Below are 25,937 nucleotides of genomic sequence, written 5' to 3'. Positions count from 1 at the left end.
AACGATCCTGAGTGTGCCTACTGTAAGCATGTTCTTCTCGTCGACATGGGAAAGATCACCCTCTACTGAATGTAATCGGAATGGGATTAAACAAATTGTTCTCCTTTTCATATAAATAATGAACTATGCAGGAATTTATGTGCTGCAACAAAATAGAGCACTTTTTATTAAGTAGGGGGGGGGGGGAAACAGCCATACTCCCAAGAAATCTTTATGGTGATTTTCTGCTCCAAGGGTGTAGTCAGCAGAGTGCCTGCTCATCACAAAACACACACTGCATTTTGTGACAAACACCACTCCACCAATGCTCTATAATCTGAACTGGGGAAGGAACCAAAACAACAACATATTACACAGCTCTTAGAGGATTCTTTTTTTTTTAATACATATAGACACTTGTGTCATGTTAGGGTTATTCTACCAGTCAACAGGAAAAGGTAACCATTTTTTTTTCACAGCGTATATCACCATCAGGCCAATGTCTTGGGAATTGTGCCCAATCACAGTCAACTTTGGGTGGCAATTTTGCTTGTTCATCATGAAGCTCACATGATAGTCAGCCCTTTTTGATTTGGACAGGACAATGCGACCCCTACTGCTGGCCATGTAAAGTACCATGTCCAGACTGTTGCCCATCAGGGCACAAGATGTTGGAGCACAATCAGAGTTCCTTGGGTACCTAGTGTACAGGTACACCACATGCATTTACCTCAAAGGTCCTTGTCTGTTTAGTGCAGGATATCTTTAGAGGAAATAATTCAAACCCCCGGACATTTCTTGAATGGTTTGAATTTGGCAGGTAAATTATTATAATGTACTAATAAGCACAACACTTAATGTGTGAGAATAAACCAGCCAGAACACAAACATTGAAAAGTAATCGGAAACAGTCCATCAGAACTTCCTTTTTCTTTCAGCCACAACATAATAATACGAACAAAGTGTTCCCACTACACAAACTTTCAGTTATCACTGCTACTACGCTGCAACATTCCATTCATATATTTTTACAGAGGGGTTAAGTGCATGTCATTGAGGAAAATAGCTTTTTCTACAGCTGAAAAGTGGCAGTTGTCTGGGACATGGCATTGTAGATGAACGTGTTGTTGAAGGGAACAAACTGACGAGTGATGATTTTGATGGCCTCTTGTGCAGCAGATCCTAAGGAAACACATTGAAAGCATATTGAAGACAGTACATTTGGACCAACTCCAAGAAAACAAATGTTTATCCCATAACAGAAATAGCACGAGGATGCTAGACCATAATAGGATCCAAGTCCTGCAGAACTCACCTCCCAAAAAGGATGCCACTGTGTGCGGCTCAGCAGCACCATAGCGACAGCTGTTGAAGAGCAAAGTGAAATGACATGTAGATTATTTAATCATGTTCCTCTCCTTGATGATAACTGTAAAATGGGTATGAGGTTAATGGAAACATTGTGGCTAAATTACAAATATAAACACAAAAACTGTAGGGAGGTTTTACAGTGGGCTGTAAAATGACCATTCTCTCTGCAGAGAACAGCTGACTAGACACTATGCACAAAACATACAACTCGTGGATGTAGTCATCTTTCACATTGACGTTCAGGCTGTACTCCTGCAGAAGGCTGTTCACACACAGCTTCAACTTGCTAATGTCTTCTTCTACTTGGTAATTGTAGACACCTTCAAAAAGGAGGAAAAACCATATCACATATCTGGAGATGGGCCATTTAACATGGCGGAACACAGTTTAGTTATGCTGTGTGCCAGACAGTTGTGTTGGGGGCAGAACTACACCAGCCTAGCTGTACCTGGGTAGCGGGAGTGCTGCTGATAGAAACGGTCCACAGAGCGCAACATAAGGTACAACACCATCTCCCCATCTGCACTGTCCATGCAGGAGGCTGAGGAGAGAGAGCAGGATCTTAGTATACACTACCAACACACATAATCAAAGGGTCTCAAAAGCAAAATAGGCCAAATCAAGGTGGACGTCTGTACGGTGTTGGACTTACTGATCTCATCTTTATTGACCGTCTCCACGCTGTATTCTTCAGCTAGAGACCTGCAGCGCACCACCCTCAGGAAGGCAGCGTTCTTACCTGCAGACCGAAACACATAGCACAGGGCCAGGGCTCAACCTACTGCACTGTGTTCCCATTCATCATGCGGTCATCAAAGTGCAGCCACACTACTGTATGACAAACAACACCTGACCGACATGACGCTTTGAGTTACTGTTAAATGAGTTAGAGTATTCAATTTACATTCCTGTCATATTACATGTCCTGTTCACATTGTATTATGGTAGTGTGTGTGTGTGTGTACTTGTCAGAATACTCACAGAATAGTTTGATGTCCTGCTCAGATATGCTCTCTGAGGGCTTTAGCAAGAGAAAAGACAGAAGTCAACCCAATTAACTAGATTATATCAATCTATCAAAGGTAATAAAATGTTGATCCTTACACAGCACTACTGCTGCATAAGTACTACTGCAGGAGACTTACTATGTGTTTTTGGCGTCGCATGAGATTAAATATCCCTGAGACTGCAGAGTAAAGTTTCACATACCTTTCCAACAGACTGCAGGAGAGACTCTACATGCTTAGACACGACAGAAGCATCTTGCATTGCCTTCTCTCTATAACTGAAAAAATATGCCTGCATTAATGCCCAGGCCAGGACTATGATGATCATGCCAGCACAAAGCATACCTTGTGTTTGGGAAATAAGGTTAAGGCACAGGAAATTGTAAACAACAGTGGAAATCGCAGCATCATATGGTTTGGCACATACAATTCTGCTATTCTGCCATTCTGCCATTTAGCTATCGACATTGGTTTATGGTTTATTATGCAATGACTGTCCTCTCCTTGATATGCCCCACATTACAAGCATTGAGCTATGCTCGCTATTAACTCATACAGCAGCTCTGACTTTTTAATTAAACCAGCGACTGGCTGCTTGCCATATAAATTAATGATATAATTACCACTACCTACATATTCTGGAGGTTGATGAATTTCTCTGAGTCCGCAATCATGTCTGGAATGGAGCCACGCACAGGTAGGTTTCCGCCGCCGTCGTTTTGCACAAACTCCCTCACTGCTCGCGTCATCACCCAGAAGGCTGGAGTCTGCGTATAGCAGAGAAAGACAGAACCAGTCATGCATTAAACCTACAAATAAATCATTCACAGGATGGTTCAATCATGGCCCGAGTAGACGTGTCATATTTAGATTCACCTGTGATGTAATGTCATTGCATTGCTCTCCATTGAAGATGTCGTCAACGCCACTTGAAATCTACAGAGAGGTGAGAGTGGAGTAAGCAAAGTTGACAAGAGTAGCAACTTCCAGTGATCTCGTGCAACCAGCAGCATGGATTAACATAACACGGCTGAAAGGAGTGAGGGGGTTTAGGGGTGAGGTATGAGAAGAGCCACCTTGGTGGGGTTAAGGGCGGTGTTGACGTTCTTGATGGCCTCCTCAAAGTTCTCCTCATCCTCAGGAGTTCCCTTCTCATTCTTCAGGATTCCTAAAGAAACCAAGTATCATGAGAACACAAACTATATACAGTCAGGCATAATCTGGATAAGATAGTGTCTGTAGACAACTAAAATTCGGTGAAAATGTAAAAATACAAATGAAGTCAAGAAAAATCTATGTCAAGTGAAATACCTTGCCGTATAAGCTGTTTGAAGGCCTCCTTCTCTTTGTAGTTCTTTGGCAACTGAAAATTGTGCTAGAAAAAAAAGATGTATTAAATTGTCAGCTCTCTTGCACATCATAGGGTGCTGTAGATTGTTGGTCACAGAAGTATTACCTCACTGAACCACTTTTCTAGGTATTTGGCAACAATGATGATCCATGGTGTATGACTGTGATCCTGCAGAACACAAGAGCATAAGAAAATACATGAACCAGTGAGGACCAAATTACAACTGAAATACAAAACACAACAGTGGCCGAAAAAAAAATTAAAAGCCCAAACACACCTTCTTCCCCATTCCCTCCAAGTCGTAGGACTGGATGTGGTTCTTGAGCTCTGCAAAAGGTTGGTCAAGCCTCAGGTCCTCCAACGCATTGTCTGGATGAGACTCAATCACTAGAGGGAGTGACCGCAAACAGCTTGTTTGAGTGTTTTCGATTAACTGCAAGAGAACACTGACCTTGAGTGCTTGTCACCATTACTACAGATACAGCAATACACGTGTGACTCACAAGCGTTTACTATACCTGTGTGCTCCTTCACTACTAGCCTCATGTAACCGACGAGGCCATACGTTCTACACACCAGGAAAGGTATGTTTGCATTCCACAACACTGACCCCAGTCTCAAACACGTGCTGTGAAAATAAAACCAAAATCATTTACACAACAAGATAACTTTAAAAAAATATATATTTGATGTTACTTTGTAAGACTATCACAAATACCAAATACATTTTTTTTAACTGAAATGTACACTACCGTTCAAAAGTTTGGGGTCATTTAGAAATGTCAAATTGATTAGTAATACAGTGTAGACATTGTTAATGTTGTAAATTACTATTGTACTATTCATTAAATAGTACCCGCAAAACACCAGTCTCAACAGAGAAGAGGCGACTCCGGGATGCTGGCCTTCTAGGCAGATTTGCAAAGAAAAAGCCATATCTCTGACTGGCAAATAAAAAGAAATGATTAAGATGGGCAAAAGAACACAGACACTGGATAGAGGAACTCTGCCTAGAAGGCCAGCATCCCGGAGTCGCCTCTTCACTGTTGACGTTGAGGCTGGTGTTTTGCGGGTACTATTTAATGAAGCTGCCAGTTGAGGACTTGTGAGGCATGTTTCTCAAACTAGACACACTAATGTACTTGTCCTCTTGCTCAGTTGTGCACTGGGGCCTACCATTCCTCTTTATATTCTGGTTAGAGCCAGTTTGCGCTGTTCTGTGAAGGGAGTAGTACACAGCGTTGTACGAGATCTTCAGTTTCTTGGACATTTCTCGCATGGAATAGCCTTCATTTCTCAGAACAAGAATAGACTGACGAGTTACAGAAGAAAGGTCTTTGTTTCTGGATATTTTGAGCCTGTATCGAACCCACAAACGCTGATGCTCCAGATACTCAACTAGTCTAAAGATGGCCAGTTTCATTGCTTCTTTAATCAGGACAACAGTTTTCAAATGTGCCAACATAATCATTTCTAATGATCAATTAGCCTTTTAAAATTATAAACTTGGATTAGCTAACACAGGAACACAGGACTGATGGTTGCTGATAATGGGCCTCTGTACGCCTATGTAGATATTCCATAAAAAAATCTGCCGTTTCCAGCTACAATAGTCATTTACAACATTAACAATGTCTATAGTGTATTTCTAATCAATTTGATGTTATTTTAATGGACGAAAAGTGTACTTTTATTTCAAGAACAAGGACATTTCTAAGTGACCCCAAAACTTTTGAACAGTGGTATATGTCTATAAATAAATATGTAAGAATAAGAGGATGAATCCCACCTTTCTGGCAGCTGGACACCAATCACCAGGGTAAATCTGTGGAAGAACTCTGGGTCGTTGTCCAAGAGCTTTTCAGGGCTCTATAATGGAAAATGACCAGATCACAATAAGAGTTTGACAAACAAGACTGATCAACTATAAGTGCTCTGCTTGTTTTAGAACACTCAGCAATCAATACACTCAGATAAAGAAGTGCGCTTTGTGGGCAGTGAGACCCATCAATGGATACTCAACTGGTGCAGCGTCATAGTAAATCTATACCTTGATCGGAATTAACACAGATCTACCGCTATACCCTGGGGATCATGTAGTCAAATCTAGGCTCTTTTTTCAAACAATATGACAAAATCTGTACAGGGAAAGCTGTGACAGCCCTCTTCAGGAAGAACTGCTCTACTGCTCATAGTTGAAAACACAAACCTCCTCCACAAAGTTGCCAGATACATCAGTGTTCAGCTCCTGTAGCAGCTCTGTGGCAGCCTGGGCTCGGTTCTGGAAAACACACCATCCCAGAAGACTTGTTATGACATACTGCATACAGGTAGAGCTTAGATATTGATAGAGTAGAATAGCATAATCGTTTACCCTTCCTATGCTGTTGTTGCTCAGAAAAAAGCTGAGTAGAAAAGGAAGTTAAAGGTAAAGACAGTATATTGTATAAAACATTTTAAGATTAAGATCAAATGCGCTTCAATGAGGTGATAAACAATAGGCCTATCACTTTCTTACTTATTTCCGACGTCTTCCCCGGAGACTTTGTGTCCATCGACAATAGTGAACGCTCCAATGCCTGATGAAGAGAGCAACTAGCTTAGGTACTAGCCTACTCACGAATTCCCTTAGAGCAGTGTTTTCCTACTCCTGGTCATCGGTCTTTTCTAGAATCAAATATTGCTATATTTACCTGGAAGCACAAGGTTCTTGAGTATTTCAGTCCCAGATGCTGTGGAATTGATCAGGCACACGTGTGCATTTTCAAGTTCTTCTTGGCCATGGTCTCCCCACAATCTGAAATGGAGTACAGGCCATCATAACAACGGCATGTTGCCAATCTCCTTGTCATCTCCAATGCCTTGTTATTTAGCTATTATCACATCTCATCTGGTATGGCAAATAAATGAGAACAATCAACCTTTTTGAGATTCAGTCAATGAACGACACCAATTCTGGCTGGTGTTGAAAGTAAATTTGGTGGCTAGAAGCTATAGCAGATAGCTAACCACTGAAGGTAACAGGACAGCTAGCTAGCATGTCAGTGAAGACTAGCTACAGTAGCTAGCTATAATACTTTTAAAGCATGCTGGTTGGCTGGCATAGTTCACGTTAGCCCAAGAGAATACACTATCAAGCATAAATTCAGTTAACGTTACGGGCTTGCTAGCATTACTACGTTAGCTAGCTGCAGTTTGTCAGTGGAGATATATCTAACTCATGCAACGATTTAGGTTTAACAGATAACTGTATAATTTTCACAGAATGTCTAGCTTTACATACCTCAATTGTCTATCGTATTTCTGCTCTTTAGAAGCTTTAGTAAGTGCCATGGTCCGCTTGGAGAACCCCACCGGTTAATTTGATAGCTCCATTCGATGATTCGATAGAGAGACAAGTGGGTGAACGCAGTTGTAAATTCAAAGCTGCACTTTCGATTTAACTAGAGTTGATCACCAGAGGGAGTAGTAGTGAACATTCAATCGATTCAAACTTGCGCAAAATGTAATTTATTAATTCTGCCACAGTTGCACCACCCATTCCGACTAATCAAGGACTTTGAATATTGAATGACATATTATAGTAAGATGCGATGTGTTCTTTTAGAAGCGACTTTTTAAATGTTGGTTATATAATCATAAATATTAGTTATGGGTTTAAGCTGGAAAAGCAAAACAACACTATACCCATTGAAATATGTGCCATGCATTATCATTAAAACATGTTGTGAGACATGTTATTTCGTTAGTTCAGAGGAATTGGCTGCTATCTTAATTGGCTGCTGTTCTTGGTCAAATGATCATAAATGGGGGGGGGGTCTTTCTTTAGATGTTTTGAAGTACAGTAACAGAAATCAAGCAGGGTAATTGAAAAGGGGGCGTGGCAAGAAAGGATCATAACAATTGCCATTCGTCGCCACCTGATCATCCTTCCCAACCTCCACTCCCAGTCTTCATCAACACTGCTCCCACACCAGCACTTCATCTTTGGCACGCCATTTATCCCATAATTTCGTACCGTCTGGGCTGTGAGTCGAGAGTCAGTCAGTATATAGATAAGGTGAATCTAAGCGGAATCCTCGCAATGACAGGACATCACTGGGGATACGGAGAGCAGGATGGTAAGTAAACCTACCAACCTGGGAGAGCATCGCTATGTAAGCTATTGTAGAACACACTGTATCGCAGCGCTGACCTTGTTTGGGGACGCTCGTGCGCTGTGAGTGACAGGCATTCGGGAAAGACTGCATGAGTCTCTGCAAGACTGAATGCGTATTTGATTAAATACTTTTCTATTGGCAATAGTCTATAATCACATCCATGTTTTGAACTATGTCTGCATCGGACCTTTTATTAAGAATCGACAGGTGACTGATTAGCTAATTTAAAAAATATGTATTTTTTTCTGATTTGCTGCGTTCTGGGTGGGGATCTCGCATTGACATTGTCAGACAATAGTGCTAACGTTGAGAGATACAGTAACTGTTAATACGAGATTAGCCCAATTATCTTTAACCTGCATGCCACCTTATTTAGTCATCTATTCAACAAGCAGGTTTTAGCAAGTCTTTGAGTTCTAGGAGTCTATCAGTATTGTTAAGGTATTGAGACCTATGATCAGTGTGTTGATTGATGCAGCAACCTAGAATGTTATGTCCTGGTGTGAAATTGAGAATGTCATGTTTTTATAAAATGGTGAATTAATGGATCTGATCTCCTTTCTTTACATAATGTCATGTCCAGCTCTAACCATCTTTGTTTCTAAGGTCCAGATGCATGGCACAAAGACTACCCCATCGCCCAGGGCAATCGCCAGTCTCCCATAGACATAGTTCCCGAGGACACTGTATACGATGCCAGCCTGCCTCCCATATTCGTCTCCTACGACCACTGCAACTCAATCAACATCTGCAACAACGGCCACTCTGTGACCGTAGAGTTTGATGACACCGATGACAAAACAGGTAACAGCAACAGAGGGGAAGGTGATCCTTTATAGACCATATAATCATCCCTGAGTGGAAATCCTCTCTCACAGAGAAAATGCGGACATAAATGCAAGAAATATTGAGATCCAGTATTGTTTCAGATTCGATCATCGACCCTTCAACTTTGACTGAGTGTGAAAGTCACCCAGCCCAGGAGGTATTTATCACTGATGTATATCACTCTGGTGGGTGGTTGTTTCTGGGCACCTCTATCACTCATGACTTTGACATTAGCCAACACAACCACTGTATTGGTAAGGGGACACCAATATGTTATGGGTACTGTGTAGTAGTACTATCATGCTATAACCACCACCCTTGCATGCACATGTGACACTTATTTAGTGGATGCAATCCTACCTACATATGCAGATCAATTTAAAGTTCAGTGACACCAGATTCTCCACCTTCGTCCATTCTGAGCAGTGTAGTAGACTGTGGAAGCCTAATGCCCTAAATGACACAGCATTTACTTTTATTGCCAGGAAACCTCAAATGTTAAATATTATCCATTCAAAAATATGTTTTGGATATGCACACTCCATCCCAACCACCGTCAAAATGTGGTTGATGGATAGACCACCTACATTTGTATATTGTTAAGGCCACTCCTGGTGGACTGTATGATTCAGTGAGATGTGTTTTGATGGATATAGTGAAGCCAGTATTTAACTGTAGGAGTGTCTGTCTGCCAGAGCAGACATCTGACCACATCAGGTAATCTTCATGGTTGTGTCACATCTGTTTTTAAACTGACAGTCCAAGTAAACAGAGTCATAGACAAATAAAAAATGGGGAGAGCCGCTTTGCTTCTGTGGCATGAAAAGGTAATTGGAATCAACGGTCTGATTAGAATGACAACCAAATAAATTGGGGCTTGTATTTTGAAAAGTGGTAACTGAATGCCTACTGTACAACAAAAAGGTGTTTGATCTTAACAAAAAGGCGTTCTACCTCAGTGATCTCGTACCCCTGCACATCGACTTGGTTCTGGTACCCTGTGTATATAGCCAACTTATTGTTACTCGTGTAGTTTTTCCTTATTATTTTTCTGGTTTTTTTTCTCTCTACATTGTTGGGAAGGCCCGTAAGTCAGCATTTCACTGTTCGTCTACACCTGTTGTTTACGAAGCATGTGACAAATCCATTTCATTTGAAAAAGGCCCTCCTCAAAAGGAAAATACAAGCCACAACTGATTTTTGTTTTCAGTCTCAAAAAAGTGCGGCTGTTCGGCTAAGGTTCAGATCACTATGAAAACAAATTCACAGAAACCAAAGGAAGAAGTTCCATTCTGCATGACATGGTCTTATGATGGACAGGCTTCCCTATCCTTTCACCATCAGGAGCTGGTTAGACGTTTCATCACCTAGGCATGCCCATTTTGTCCTGTTTCCCATTTGTGGTTGTGTCCTCTCGTGTGTGTGTACCTTTTTGTACATGTGTGTACATGCCTAGTGTATCATTAACTCAGTAAAGGTATGAACATGCTCTAAAGCACACATTACCAAGGTGCCATTCTTATCCACCCAACCATTTCATGCGGATTCGACTCATGAAAAAAAAAAGTCACAAACGGGCTGATGGAAACAGAAATGCAGGAACAATTTTATAAATGTCAACAGACAATTTGTCTGTTCGACATGGTGTGATCTTTGTTTGTAGGTCAAATGTATTATGCGAGAAATGGCGGAAATATCTTTGTGCAAATATTGATCTAGAAACCATCCTATCGAAGCAAACTTGGAGTCATGCAATGATATTATGGTGTGTGGTCATCCCACTACAACTCAGCAAAGCATGCAATTTATTAGGCTACTGATGAAATAAAAATATAGGACAAAACACACATCACGACGAGAGACACCACAACACTACATAAAGAGAGACCTAAGACAACAACAGCATGGCAGCAACACATGACAACTCAACATGACAACAACATGGTAGCAACACAACATGGCAGCAGCACAACATGGTACAAACATTATTGGGCACAGACAACAGCACAAAGGGCAAGAAGGTCATTTTGGTAAATAATAGAACATATAGGCCAATCTATTGTAACTTTTACATGAATATTTAAAAAAAATGGTATATATACTGCTCAAAAAAATAAAGGGAACACTTAAACAACACATCCTAGATCTGAATGAAAGAAATAATCTTATTAAATACTTTTTTCTTTACATAGTTGAATGTGCTGACAACAAAATCACACAAAAATAATCAATGGAAATCCAATTTATCAACCCACGGAGGTCTGGATTTGGAGTCACACTCAAAATTAAAGTGGAAAACCACACTACAGGCTGATCCAACTTTGATGTAATGTCCTTAAAACAAGTCAAAATGAGGCTTAGTAGTGTGTGTGGCCTCCACGTGCCTGTATGACCTCCCTACAACGCCCGGGCATGCTCCTGATGAGGTGGCGGATGGTCTCCTGAGGGATCTCCTCCCAGACCTGGACTAAAGCATCCGCCAACTCCTGGACAGTCTGTGGTGCAACGTGGCATTGGTGGATGGAGCGAGACATGATGTCCCAGATGTGCTCAATTGGATTCAGGTCTGGGGAACGGGCGGGCCAGTCCATAGCATCAATGCCTTCCTCTTGCAGGAACTGCTGACACACTCCAGCCACATGAGGTCTAGCATTGTCTTGCATTAGGAGGAACCCAGGACCAACCGCACCAGCATATGGTCTCACAAGGGGTCTGAGGATCTCATCTCGGTACCTAATGGCAGTCAGGCTACCTCTGGCGAGCACATGGAGGGCTGTGCGGCCCCCCAAAGAAATGCCACCCCACACCATGACTGACCCACCGCCAAACCGGTCATGCTGGAGGATGTTGCAGGCAGCAGAACGTTCTCCACGGCGTCTCCAGACTCTGTCATGTCTGTCACGTGCTCAGTGTGAACCTGCTTTCATCTGTGAAGAGCACAGGGCGCCAGTGGCGAATTTGCCAATCTTGGTGTTCTCTGGCAAATTCCAAACGTCCTGCATGGTGTTGGGCTGTAAGCACAACCCCCACCTGTGGACGTCGGGCCCTCATACCACCCTCATGGAGTCTGTTTCTGACCGTTTGAGCAGACACATGCACATTTGTGGCCTGCTGGAGGTAATTTTGCAGGGCTCTGGCAGTGCTCCTCCTGCTCCTCCTTGCACAAAGGCGGAGGTAGCGGTCCTGCTGCTGGGTTGTTGCCATCCTACGGCCTCCTCCACGTCTCCTGATGTACTGGCCTGTCTCCTGGTAGCGCCTCTATGCTCTGGACACTACGCTGACAGACACAGCAAACCTTCTTGCCACAGCTCGCATTGATGTGCCATCCTGGATGAGCTGCACTACCTGAGCAACTTGTGTGGGTTGTAGACTCCGTCTCATGCAACCACTAGAGTGAAAGCACCGCCAGCATTCAAAAGTGACCAAAACATCAGCCAGGAAGCATAGGAACTGAGAAGTGGTCTGTGGTCCCCACCTGCAGAACCACTCCTTTATTGGGGGTGTCTTGCTAATTGCCTATAATTTCCACCTGTTGTCTATTCCATTTGCACAACAGCATGTGACATTTATTGTCAATCAGTGTTGCTTCCTAAGTGGACAGTTTGATTTCACAGAAGTGGGATTGACTTGGAGTTACATTGTGTTGTTTAAGTGTTCCCTTTATTTTTTTGAGCAGTGTATATATCGGTCTCCATATTGTCAATGTATTTCTAGTAGATAGACCATACGGTTCAAGAGAAAATAGCCTAATTAATGAAAAATGTCAAAAATGTTATTTTCTATGAACTCATCCAATAATTTACTTATTTTATTTTTAGAACTGTCACCAGTGTGACAAATACATTGACAACAAATACACACTGACATAGCAAAATAAGTGTGTAAAAAAAAATATATATATATATATATATATATGATATATGTGTGTGTGTGTGTGTGTGTGTGTGTATGTATGTATGTATGTATATATATATATATATACACACACACATACATATATATATATATACACACATACATATATATATATATATATATATATATCTCAGCAAAAAAATAACTATCCCTTTTTCAGGAACCTGTCTTTCAAAGATAATTCGTAAAAATCCAAATTACTTCACAGATCTTCATTGTAAAGGGTGTAAACACTGTTTCCCGTGCTTGTTCAATGAACCATAAACAATTAATGAACATGCACCTGTGGAACGGTCGTTAAGACACTAACAGCTTACAGACGGTAGGCAATTAAGGTCACAGTTATGAAAACTTAGGACACTGAAGAGGCCTTTCTACTGACTCTGAAAAACACCAAAAGAAAGAAGCCCAGGGTCCTTGCTCATCTGCGTGAATGTGCCTTAGGCATGCTGCAAGGAGGCATGAGGAATGCAGATGTGGCCAGGGCAATAAATTGCAATGTCCGTATTGTGAGACACCTAAGCCGGCGCTACAGGGAGACATGACGGACAGCTGGTCATCCTCGCAGTGGCAAACCACATGTAACAACACCTGCACATGATCGGTACATCCAAACATCACACCTGCGGGACAGGTACAGGATGGCAACAACAACTGCCCGAGTTACACCAGGAACGCACAATCCCTCCATCAGTGCTCAGACTGTCTGCATTAGGCTGAGAGAGGCTGGACTGATTTGTGATTTGACTGTTGTAAGGCAGGTCCTCACCAGACATCACCGGTAACAACGTCGCCTTTGGGCACAAACCCACCGTCGCTGGACCAGACAGGACTGGCAAAAAGTGCTCTTCACTGACGAGTCGTGGTTTTGTCTCACCAGGGGTGATGGTCGGAATCACGTTTATCATTGAAGGAATGAGCGTTACACCGAGGCCTGTACTCTGGAGCGGGATCGATTTGGAGATGGAGGGTCCGTCATGGTCTGGGGCGGTGTTTCACAGCATCATCGGACTGAGCTTTTTGTCATTGCAGGCAATCTCAATGCTGTGCATTACAGGGAAGATATCCTCCTCCCTCATGTGGTACCCTTCCTGCAGGCTCATCCTGACATGACCCTCCAGCATGACAATACCACCAGCCATACGGCTCGTCCTGTGCGTGATTTCCTGCAAGACAGGAATGTTAGTGTTCTGCCATGGCCAGCGAAGAGCCCTGATCTCAATCCCATTGAGCACGTCTGGGACCTGTTGGATCGGAGGGTGAGGGCTAGGGCCATTCCCCCCAGAAATGTCGGTAACTTGCAGGTGCCTTTATGGAAGAGTGGGGTAACATCTCACAGCAAGAACTGGCAAATCTGGTGCAGTCCACGAGGAGGAGATGCACTGCAGTACTTAAGGCAGCTGGTGGCCACACCAGATACTGACTGTTACTTTTGATTTTGACCCCCCCCCCCCTTTGTTCAGGGACACATTATTCAATTTCTGTTAGTCACATGTCTGTGGAACTTGTTCAGTTTATGTCTCAGTTGTTGAATCTTGTTATGTTCATAGAAATATTTACACATGTTAAGTTTGCTGAAAATTAACACAGTTGACAGTGAGAGGACATTTCTTTTTTTGCTGAGTTTATATATAAAGGATATTTGATGCTGAAACCCTCATTAAACACCAATAGTATTCACTAAATTGACAAATTATATTTTGGATAATGTTTAACAGCTGTCATTGCATGTTTTTATTTGTAAATCTTATTAAATTATTTCATCTATTTTACACGTGATAAGGTCACACAGAGGGCCAGCGATAATTAGACACCTCAAAATCTGAAGTACCCAAAAGGGCCACTAGATGTCTTGTAATCGATTACATCAAATCCTTGCAAGATACACACATGCTGGTAATATGCCTTGCCTTTGCAACACTAAGCTTGATGCTCATTTCCAATAAATATTGAGGGTCTTATTCTGGTGACATGATGATTCGACGCTTGGTTGCTTTTTGACAAATAAAAGTAATCTCGCTCTTATCCATAATAATCTCATGTAGGTAGCACTGTGTCTGTGAGCTGTTGCCTAGAGCACACATGCCCAGACCAGAGTGGGCACATTTGCTATATAACGCAACAACTTTTGTGACAAAATCATCAGGAGAATGGAAAATGCAATGGAAACCCATTTAACTTGTAGTTTTTTTATTTGGTACATGGGGAATTTAACTGCGGAAGTCATTTTTATGTGCACTACGTCATCACAAACACAATAAGTCTGTTTGGTGGGGAAATTATTTTAGAATATTAGCATAACAATCCGTTGACAATTAGATGGAAGGAAACCTAGCTTGTGACACTCCGCTCTCCGGCGTTCTCTTCATCTGCCATCACAAAGATCTCGTTGTGTGTGTATATATGGGTAGACTGTGTGAACCTGTGTGTGTGCTTGGCTCCAGTGGTATCAGACAGAATTTGTCACCTACTGCCCTGACCTCCCTGGAACTCTTCAGTTAAAGCGACAAACTGTCCTACACTGTCACTAACAGAGCCCAGCCCAGACACTTTCTCTCCTAGGGACCTTATCCCCAGCACCACCCCAATTAGATCAGTTAGTGACGGGACAAATCCTAGGCGTATTAGGACGCACGCTCAAAATACTGTCATTTGACTTATGTCAGGTAAAGTAAGGCCTTCATGAGGACATAGTTGTTTTAATACAGTACCTGTTTAGCCAAATGCTCTCTAGTACTGTTGGTAGATAGTTATTAGGAAGAGTAGTAAAACAGTGTGGTTGTGGGGCAAGGCGCCTTATGTGTCTGTCAGTGTCCGCTGTCTGTCAGCTTAGTGAGAGTGATTTAATGAGCAGTGGCAGGTGTTGCCATGTTGAGTTGCTCTTCCAGGCATAGTGTGTGGTGGTTCTTGCCTGCCTGTCTGGTGTGTCGTGCTCTGCAGTGGTACCATGCTAGGCACGAGGCGTAGGAGCATAGAGGCGTGGCAGTGGATGACTGATTTCTCTTGTCCTCTGCCCTGACAGTAATCAGGGCAGGCCCACTTGACAACGCCTACCGGCTGAAACAGTTCCACTTCCACTGGGGCGGGAAGGGCAGCCACGGCTCAGAGCACACCGTCGGAGGGAAGACCTACGCTTCAGAGGTGAGTGTTTCCCCCTAACCACATTTTCCCTGACATACAGTGCATTCGGAAAGTATTCAGACCTCTTGACCTTTTACACATTTTGTTACGTTGCAGCCTTATTCTAAAATTGATTTTTTTTTAAACAATCCTCGTCAATCTACACACAATTTCTTAATAATGACATAACTTTTTACTATTTTTTTTACATTTTTGCAAATGTTATTAAAAGAAATGGAAATATGAAATTTACTTAGGAATTCAGACCCTTTACTCAGTACTTTGTTGAAGCACCTTTGGCAGCGATTACAGCCTTGAGTCTTCTTGGGTATGACGCTACAAGCTTGGCACACCAGTATTTGGAGAGTTTCTCCCGTTCTTCTCTGCAGATCCTCTCAAGCTCTGTCAGGTTTTCAGGTCTCTCGAAATGTTTGATCGGGTTCAAGTCCAGGCTCTGGCTGGGCCAATCAAGGACATTCAGAGACTTGTCCCGAAGCCACTCCTGCGTTATCTTGGCTGTGTGCTTAGGGCCGTTGTCCTGTTGGCAGGTGAACCTTCACCCCAGTCTGAGGTCCTGTGCGCTCTGGAGCAGGTTTTCATCAAGGATCTCTTTGTACTTTGCCCCGTTCATCTTTCCCACGATCCTGTCTAGTCTCCCAGTCCCTGCCACTGAAAAACATCCCCACAGCATGATGCTGCCACCACCATGCTTCACCGTAGGGATTGGTGCCAGGTTTCCTCCAGACGTGACGCTTTGCATTTAGGCCAAAGAGTTGTTTCTCATTGTCAGAGTCCTTTAGGTGCCTTTTGGCAAACTCCAAGCGGGCTGTCACGTGCCTTTTACTGAGAAGTGGCTGCCATCTGGCCACTCTACCATAAAGGCCTGATTGGTGGAGTGCTGCAGAGATGGTTGTCCTTCTGGAAGGTTCTCCCATCTCCACAGAGGAACTCTGGAGCTCTGTCAGAGTGACCATCGAGTTCTTGGTCACCTCCCTGACCAAGGCCCTTCTTCCCTGATTGCTCAGTTTGGCCGGGTGACCAGCTCTAAAAAGAGTATTGGTGGTTCCAAACTTCTTCCATTTAAGAATGATGAAGGCCACTGTGTTCTTGGGGACCTTCAATGCTGCATAAATGTTTTGGTACCCTTCCTCAGATCTGTGCCTCGACACAATCCTGTCTCAGAGTTCTACGGACAATTCCTTCGACCTCATGGCTTGGTTTTTGCTCTGACATGCACTGTCAACTGTGGGAACTTATAGACAGGTATGCCTTTTAAAATCATGTCCAATCAATTTAATTTACCACAGGTGGACTCCAATCAAGTTGTAGAAACATCTCAAGGATGATCAATGGAAACAGGATACACCTGAGCTCAATTTCGAGTCTCCTAGCAAAGGGTCTGAATACTTATGTAAATAAGGTATTTCTATTTTAGATTTTTAATACATTTGCAAAAATTAGCTTTGTCATTATAGGGTATTGTGTGTAGATTGAGGATTTAAAAAAAAATCAATTTTAGAATAATGCTGTAACGTAACAAAATGTGGATCAAGTCAAGGGGTCTGAGTACCTTCTGAATGTGTTGTACATCTGCATCTATATTTGCCAAGAAGTAGTTTTCCCTTCTCTGGTTCGGTTGATCTCTATACTAGGTAACTGGTTTGTTTAGTACCTGAGACAAAGAAGCAGTGTTTCCCTGAATGTGGGTGCTTGTCTCAGGCTTGTACCTAACCCTGCTGCCCCTCTTCCCTGTTTCCTCATGCAGCTTCATCTGGTGCACTGGAATGCAGACAAGTACAAGACATTTGGGGAGGCAGCGGCAGCTCCCGATGGCCTGGCTGTCCTTGGCATCTTTTTAGAGGTGAGAGGATCTCCCCCCGGTACCAGCCAGCAGCTGTTCATCTGTCAGCCAGTACATTTCTTTGGAATTGAATCTCTTTCTGCTTCACCAGGGCTGTTTAACAGGGATTAGACTGGAGACCAGCAATCACTGAAGGGACAATGTAAAAACATGTTATGATATTATGTCTGAAAAGAGAGGACAAAAACATTTCACACGTGTTTGTGTTGCAAATTGTTCAATCATACCAGGACCATGTGGAAAATATGTGGCGCGCACTTTTATAGACAATGTATTTAAATAATACAAAGTATATAATTTATGTGTTGATGAAATATATCTTATTGATAACACATTGATGTAGACACTGACTGTACAAAACATTAGGAACAACTGCCCTTTCCATGAGACTGACCAGGTGAATCCAGGTGAAGGCTATGATCCCTTATTGATGTCACTTGTTAAATCCACTTCAGTCAGTGTAGATGAAGGAGAGGAGACACGTTAAAGAAAGATTTTAAAGCCTTGATACAATTGAGATATGGATTGTGTATGTGCGATTGACTGTGGAAGGGCAATACAATATTTAAGTGCCTTTGAATGGGGTATGGCAGTGGAGGCAAAAGGGGGTGCAACTCAATATTAGGAAGGTGTTCCTAATGTTTTGTGCACTCCGAGTATGCATACAGTACATGATGGTCAAAAAAACATCAATATATCATTGTGGCAATGTGTGTATAATCTACTGTGTATATATTTAGAATGTTAATGGGAAGCATCATATTTTCTCATGACAATCTGTTTGGGCTAATGTTAGAAGGTTGCGATAAAAAGGGAACCTGTTTTATTTACAGATCGGAGATGAACACAGAGGTTTACACAAGATAACAGATGCTTTATACATGGTGAAGTTTAAGGTAAGTCATAATGCAAAAGAATGAATCACCCGACGAGTGACTCGAATGATTCAACAGGGCATTTGAAAGATATGTTTGATAATGTTGGTACTCTGATAAAAGACTCATCGTAAGTGTAGCACAATCCATATTTGTCATGCTATTCTTTGTTCTATTTGCACCCAGGGAAGCGTTGCAGATTTCAAAGGTTTCAATCCAAAGTGCCTCCTACCTAACAGCTTACACTTCTGGACATACCCGGGTTCCCTGACCACGCCCCCTCTTCACGAGAGTGTCACCTGGATCGTTCTGAAGGAGCCAATCATAGTCTCAGAGAAACAGGTGGGAGCCCTCACCATCTGGGTAGGGGTGAATCAGTACTACCTGGGCCTAACCAATATGGAGATATATCTGCTTATGGAAATGTGGGGTCTTTGCTTAGGGAAACCACAGTGAACCACTGTGTTTGTCATGATGCAAATGATGAACCATTTGAATGACAGGCGTCTGCCCTGATGGTGGGAGTTCTGCCCTTCCTCCATCAACACCAGAGAAAAGTTCAAGAAAGAAAAATGCACTGAGATTGTTACTGATTTATTTTGGAGTGTCTGTTGAGTTTATTCTTCTGAACCACTGAAATTGATAAGGAAAAGTATGTCAAGGTTCACTTTGATGGCTCACTTGCAACACTATGGCTGCGTTTACACAGGCAGCCCAAATGTGATATTTTTCCCACTAATTGGTCTTTTGACCAATCACATCAGATATTTTCAATGGCCTGCTGAAATCCAAGTGGGAACCCTAGATGTGAAAGACCTCTTTGTGGATCCAGGTGTCACAGCTTAAGCTCCATTCAAACAGTGGGCATTACCCCCGGGCTCTTGACAGTCACGCACACATCGATATCCTTTACTATGTAGCTGTGCAGTGCATATTCTCTGAATTACTGTAGGCTAGATTATCCCTTGCATGTGCTCATATAGCTTGAAAAAAGAGGTGAGTCTATCTACTCTAATGGTGGAATTGGCTATTAGACCATTTCATTCATTTAAAATATTTACTTAATGCTTAGTAGTTATAATTAATTCAAACCACAGTCTTCTATAGCTAAATGGCTAATTGAAGACCCATTTATTAACTCAGAGAGATTATCTCGTCTTTTGTTGTTTAGGGCAATAAGTGAGTACTGTGTCAGGGATCTTGTGTTATGGATGTGGAGAAGACGACTGTTTTGAAGTCGAGGTGCGTGCCCAGCTCTGCTCCATTATACAGTGGTGGAAAAAGTACCCAACTGTCATACTTGAGTAAAAGTAAAGATACCTTAATAGAAAATGATTCAAGTTAAAGTCAGTCACCCAGTAAAATACTACTTGAGTAAAAGTCTAAAAGTATTTGGTTTAAAATATACTTACGTATCAAAAGTAAAAGTATAAATACTAAGAAAATCCTTATATTAAGCAAACCAGGTGGCACCCTTTTCTTGTTTTTAAAATGTATGGAAAGCCAGGGGCACACTCCAACATTCAGACATAATTTACAAACGAAGCATGCGTGGCAGTATGGATGACCAGGGATGTTCTGTTGATAAGTGTGTGAATTTGACTATTTTCCTGTTCTGCTAAGCATTGGAAATGTAACGGGTGTCAAGGGAAATGTATTGAGTAAAAAAGACAATATTTCCTTTATGAATGTAGTGAAGTAAAAGTTGTCAAAAATATGAATAGTAAAGTACAGATACCCCAAAAAACTACTTTAGTAGTACTTTAAACTATTTTTACTTAGGCACTTTACACCACTGCCATTATAACAGGCTGTTTACCAGGGAGGTGACTGCATGCCTTCCAGGTCCCCTCCTGGGCAGGCCCTGTTTTGTGTTCTCAGCCTTTTTGCGATGGCACTGGGAAACGTAATTAAAGTCACCTTTGGCCCATCGGCATGCTCTGCATACTTCTGTTCCTGGCCTGGCTGACTGTGATGGGCCTGGGAGCCTGCTCCTTCGCTGCCCTTAGTGTAGGACTCCAGGGCACAATCCTTTGATCTCTGGGAGCTGATTAACGTCATGGACGGAAACGTTTTGGCCTTTTTTAATTGTGAAATTCTTTGGGGATACTCAGCAGGGAAAAGCCCTTCTTACATAAGAAGCTATTTTGTTTTTCCTCCCTCAGACACTGCAGCCAGGGACTATAAGGTATTTCTGTCTGTTTCCAAACATCTCTCCACAGATGGGAAAGTTCAGGATGCTGCTCTTCAGCGGAGAGGAGGAAGAGGGCAGGAAACGCATGGAGAACAACTTCCGACCCCCTCAACCCCTGAAAGGCCGGAAGGTGCTAGCATCCTTTGACTAACTTGACTGCAAATAACCTCCAGGTGGCATAGCCTAACGTATGGTCTATTATATGTCAGAGTGAATGTCTGAATAGAGTTTCTTCTCAACCTTGAATAGTTTTGCTACTGATGATGAATATAGAACAAGGGGTATGAAACATCACATCTCCCTCTACTGGTCAATTACTTTCAACCGCACTTTAATTGAATGTCAGACGCAGATATCGACGTTTGAATCAGTCATAATGACTACTATGTGCCCTCTGCACAGTTCTCTATTTTTAAACATAGTAGTGATCTGTAACATTTTTCTGAAGTGAAAGATATTGCTCACACAGCCATCCAGACATTGCCTTGACAGAAAACAGCGTAATGTATGTAACTCTATAGGGATTTTTTATCTGATTGTACCTTTTTTAAACAAAAGTCAAGGTGGCCTCATGGGTGTAGTGAAAAGCGTTTAAGTCAATGAACAGTCCCCCTCCACCCCAAACGCACGCACACAAACGTATACACACCATTTTCCGTCCACCCAGTGGATTGTTGCTGTTTAGGCTGCTATTGTTTCTATGCCAGGTGCTATATCTTCTTCCCAAGGGTTTAGCCGCACCTTATCTACCAATGGAAGAGGATGCCAGTGCTCTGTAACGTGTTGTCTGAATCCTGACGGCCTCTGGGTGGTAGTCTATGTTGATCCATATTTAGATGGGCTATTGCAGCAGGATCCATGTCGTCCTACAGTAGTTGCCATAGATCCTTTAACCCAACACTCACAACTGGAGGTGGAATTGGATTAGCGAGCGGCTGCCAAATTTCAATTGCTCAACTGTAAATGAAGAGTTTACTCCGTACTTCCCCTGTGCCCTGACAGCCCAGTGATTGATGGAATGGCACTAGGGCACTCTCTCAGCTGTACATCAGCTTTAAAGATGCCAAGCATGTGCTGAATAGAGTATTGAGTTCATGTTGGGTCAAAATAGTTCAACTTTCGAGAAATGAAGGAGAGGGCGTACACATACAGTACATTCTGTAGGGAAATGAGACACTTCTGTAATGGGTTTATGTCCATGTCTTTGTGTGCTGCTCATTTTCTCCTGTGCCACAGAACAGCCTCCTCCCTACAGTCGGTTCCTACACTACTGTATGGTACGTTGTTGCGGGCAGGGTGACGCTCCAGTTCTTTTACGATAATGGAAGGTCTCAGTAAGTGAAGGTCATAATGATTAATAGAGCCCCACTGTAGCGACAGTTGTAAGAGAGATTGCTCCTCGGTACACTATGTAATTCCTAATGAATGTCTGCCAGGCCTCTGTGTGTTTGAGTAGTTTTACATAATGCTGTTCCATAGATAGAGGTGGACTTTACCCATATGGACAAACTGGTAGGGGGACACTCCTCTGCCTAGTCCCACCCATGGGAATTAAGGCCTGGAACTGGCACTTGAGCTATCTATTTCAAGCAATTGATATTATACAATATCAGAAACATTATTTATTAAATATTTACTATGTGAATCATTTTGCATGAACTGGTGACAATTTAATTGACTTGTTTGTTTTGTAAATTGTAGTTCTTCAATAATATTAGATTGATTCAGTACTGTAATTTCAGAAGCAAAAGATGAGATTAAAGGAAATCTATCAAACTTTTTGTTGCCATTAAAAGGCTTGTGTGGGGTATACAGATTACCTTTTAAAAGTATGTTTATGACTATTTCAAGTGTAGGTCCCAGAATTAGTTATCACAATGGTGACTGCTGCAGTCTCTAAACATAAGTCACTGCTGCCACTGTGTAGTCTAACAGAGAGCTGAGAAGTAAGCGTTTGGAAACAGTTCCTAATGAGCCCCATGCAAGTACAAAATGCATCAGTGGATAACTTTTAAACCCAACATGTATAGTTTTTGCTGTCCATTCCTGACTCATCAGAAACATTTCAGTCCACTGAAATCAGTAAACACAACAATTTACATGATCACTGATTTTCTTGACACCTATTGATTTGTGAGGAATTTCAATATGCATTGAACTGTCCCGTGTGGCTCAGTTGGTAGAGCATGGTGTTTGCAACGCCAGGGTTGTGGGTTCGATACCCACGGGGGACCAGTATGTTAAAAAAAAAAAAAAAAAACTGTATGAAATGTATGCATTCTCTAATGTAAGTCGCTTTGGATAAGAGGTTTTGCTAAATTACTAAAATGTAAATGTAACCTGGTACAAATGTACACTACCCTTCAAAAGTTTGGGGTCACTTAGAAATCTCCTCGTTTTTGAAAGAAAAGCAATTAATTTTTTTTGTCAATTTTTAAAATAACATCAAATTGATCAGAAATACAGTGTAGACATTCTTAATGTTGTAAATGATTATTGTAGCTGAAAATAGGTGATTAAATATATATATTTTTTAATTGTATGTCTACATAGACGTACAGAGGCCCGTTATCAGCAACCATCACTCCTGTGTTCCAATGGCACGTTGTGTTAGCTAATCCAAGTTTATCATTTAAAAGGCTAATTGATCATTAGAAAACCCTTTAGCAATTATGTTAGCACAGAGGAAAACTGTTGTTCTGATTTAAAGAAGCAATAAAACTGTCCTTTAGACTAGTTGAGTATCTGGAGCATCAACATTTGTGGGTTCGATTACAGGCTCAAAATGGCCAGAAACAAAGACCTTTCTTCTGAAACTCGTCAGTCTATTCTTGTTCTGAGAAATGGAGGCTATTCCATGCAAGAAATTGCCAAGAAACTGAAGATCTTGTACAACGCTGTGTACTACTCCCTTCACAGAACAGCGCAAACTGGCTCTAACCAGAATAGAAAGAGGAGTGGTAGGCCCCAATGCACAACTGAGCAAGAGGACAAGTACATTAGCGTGTCTAGTTTGAGAAACATGCCTCACAAGTCCTCAACTGGCAGCTTCATTAAATAGGACCCGCAAAACACCAGCCTCAACGTCAACAGAGAAGAGGCGACTTCGGGATTCTGGCCTTCTAGGCAGAGTTGCAAAGAAAAAGCCATATCTCAGACTGGCCAATAAAAATAAAAGATTAAGATGGGCAAAATAACACAGACACTGGATAGAGGAACTCTTTCTAGAAGGCCAGCATCCCGGAGTCGCCTCTTCACTGTTGACGTTGAGACTGGTGTTTTGTGGGTACTATTTAATTAAGCTGAAGCTGCCAAAAGTGTGTTCTAATGATCAATTAGCCTTTTAAAATGATAAACTTGGATTAGCTACCACAACGTGCTATTGGAACACAGGAGTGATGGTTGCTGATAATGGGCCTCTGTACGCCTATGTAGATATTCCATAAAAAATCAGCTGTGTCCAGCTACAAAAGTCATTTACAACATTAACAATGTCTACACTGTATTTCTGATCAATTTGATGTTATTTTAATGGCCAAATACGGCTTTTCTTTCAAAAATAAGGACATTTCTAAGTGACCCCAAACGTTTGAACGGTGGTGTGTGTGAACGTGTTAAAAGAAAAAGCTTCTCAAGACTCAATGTTTCAACTCGGCCTCACTAATCAGAAGCAGTGAGGATATGTACATGTAATCAGTGCGCCCCTCAGCCCAGGGGTGAGAGAACAAAGGTGAGTGATTGACGTGCTTGTTCACTGATATGAGGAGCACAGCACACAGTTGTGATTACTTGCGTAGCCCCAGGGTGCTAGAGGCATCTGGCAAAGAGCTTACTCCTGAGTGATTGTGCTGTGTGAGGGATATTCAAAACACTCAGGCCCTCCATTTAGTAATCACCCCAAGGCTCATTTCATCTCTCCCAGACACCTGCTGATGAATGTACTGAGAGGGCTCTTACTGTTTGCCTTGAGCCAGGCTGTCACTCTGCCACCTTCATTTCCATAACCAGCGTTGCACAACAACCATGGACCAATGCTTCAGCTGCACCAGGCTCAGGGCAGGACAGGGGATTTAACACACCGTAACACCACCTTACTGCAGACAGAAACAGGCTGTCTTAGGCCTCCCGAGTGGCGCAGCGGTCTAAGGTACTGCAGTGCTAGAGGTGTCACTACAGACCCGGGTTCCATCCTGGGCTGTATCACAACCAGCCGTGATCGGGTGCCCTATAGAGCGGCACGCAATTGGCCCAGCGTCGTCCGGGTTAGGGGAGGGTTTGGCTGGGGGGACTTTACTTGGCTCATTGCGCTCTAGCGACTCCTTGTGGGGGCCGGGCGCCTGCAGGCTGACCTCGGTTGTCAGGTGAACGGTGTTTCCTCTGACACATTTGTGCGTCTGGCTTCCGAGTTAAGCGGGAGGTTGTTATGAAGCGCGGTTTTGCGGGTCATGTTTTGAAGGACGCATTACTCGACCTTCGCCTCCCGAGCCCGTTTTGGAGTTGCAGCATATGTGTGGGCTGCATTGATAATGATCATGGTGCAGGGTGCCCCTTGCATGTATCTATCCTGTTACTACTTTATGACCCTGGTGACATCTCTTAACTCTCGACTCCCAATTTACATCCAGTTACCAGTAGAAGCTGTAATTGGAACCTAATCTCTGGAAACCCAGACCTAGGGCAACAGCGCTAGTATGCTGAACATTGTGGGAGGCAATCCGTCTACCTCAGGAGACTGGGACCCAGCAGCCTACCACTACAAAATCTGTAGGCAGTTTTAAAGATGTCCACAGGGTGGCAGCATTCACCATCATATACAACAGTAGTTCTCCAACTAGACTTTGAGACTGATTTGAGTTTGAAGAGCCTGTGATGCCATGTAGAGCTTTATATACTAAGATACCATATTTTACCTCAGGTTTCACTGCATCATGAACATGTTTTCTGCCCCAGTATTGCAAACCGTGACAACGGTCTGAAGTAAAAAAATAACTCACAAATAAACTGTAATATGTAGTCTACTACAGTATTTTCTGTAGGGGTTATTACTTGACCAACATCAAACTATTTGTAAGTGATAGTACTTCTCTAAATAGACATGTCTTTGTCTGAGTAGGCTATATTGGATTCATTTCACATAAAGAATGGTCGGTCAGTCATTCTGTTGATTTGAAGAATTCTGATACTATCCCGTGTTTCTTAACTGGTCTCACTTGTCACCTGAGCAGTAACATCTATGGAAATATTCTGTTTGCAGGTACATGAATAATGAATGAAAC

General features: G+C 42.4%; 2 protein-coding genes across 3 annotated transcripts in view; one reads left to right on the top strand and one right to left on the bottom strand.

Annotated features, from left to right (window-relative positions):
* Window positions 1-358: 358 nt before the first annotated feature.
* nae1 (nedd8 activating enzyme E1 subunit 1) lies at window positions 359-7,130 on the bottom strand. The gene is made up of 20 exons (XM_029721792.1): window positions 6,992-7,130; window positions 6,402-6,505; window positions 6,227-6,287; window positions 6,083-6,113; window positions 5,918-5,989; window positions 5,498-5,577; window positions 4,227-4,336; window positions 3,986-4,095; window positions 3,814-3,876; window positions 3,669-3,732; window positions 3,434-3,525; window positions 3,234-3,293; window positions 2,991-3,124; window positions 2,560-2,635; window positions 2,332-2,371; window positions 2,003-2,089; window positions 1,799-1,891; window positions 1,556-1,670; window positions 1,295-1,344; window positions 359-1,161 (listed from the first exon to the last, which is right to left on the bottom strand). Exons 1-20 carry the CDS (start codon window positions 7,039-7,041, stop codon window positions 1,052-1,054), a joined length of 1,602 nt encoding a protein of 533 aa, XP_029577652.1. The 5' UTR covers window positions 7,042-7,130; the 3' UTR covers window positions 359-1,051.
* Window positions 7,131-7,592: 462 nt separating this feature from the next.
* The window catches only part of ca7 (carbonic anhydrase VII), a 38,440-nt gene continuing 20,095 nt past the window's right edge, over window positions 7,593-25,937 (top strand). The window contains exons 1-7 of one of the 2 annotated variants that reach the window (XM_029721790.1): window positions 7,593-7,829; window positions 8,475-8,672; window positions 15,634-15,752; window positions 17,497-17,592; window positions 18,426-18,488; window positions 18,654-18,809; window positions 20,690-20,791. In XM_029721790.1, coding sequence (XP_029577650.1) covers window positions 7,793-7,829; window positions 8,475-8,672; window positions 15,634-15,752; window positions 17,497-17,592; window positions 18,426-18,488; window positions 18,654-18,809; window positions 20,690-20,791 — 771 coding nt within the window. In that variant the 5' untranslated portion in view covers window positions 7,593-7,792. Of the gene's footprint in view, window positions 7,830-8,474; window positions 8,673-15,633; window positions 15,753-17,496; window positions 17,593-18,425; window positions 18,489-18,653; window positions 18,810-20,689; window positions 22,438-25,937 lie in introns of those variants that run through there. The other variant, XM_029721791.1, reaches the window with a different exon arrangement.

Source organism: Salmo trutta, chromosome 29 (assembly GCF_901001165.1).
Source record: "Salmo trutta chromosome 29, fSalTru1.1, whole genome shotgun sequence".
Classification (NCBI taxonomy): Eukaryota; Metazoa; Chordata; class Actinopteri; order Salmoniformes; family Salmonidae; genus Salmo; species Salmo trutta.
The sequence above is the reverse complement of the archived record's forward strand: the minus strand, read 5'-3'. Positions and strand labels throughout refer to the sequence as shown.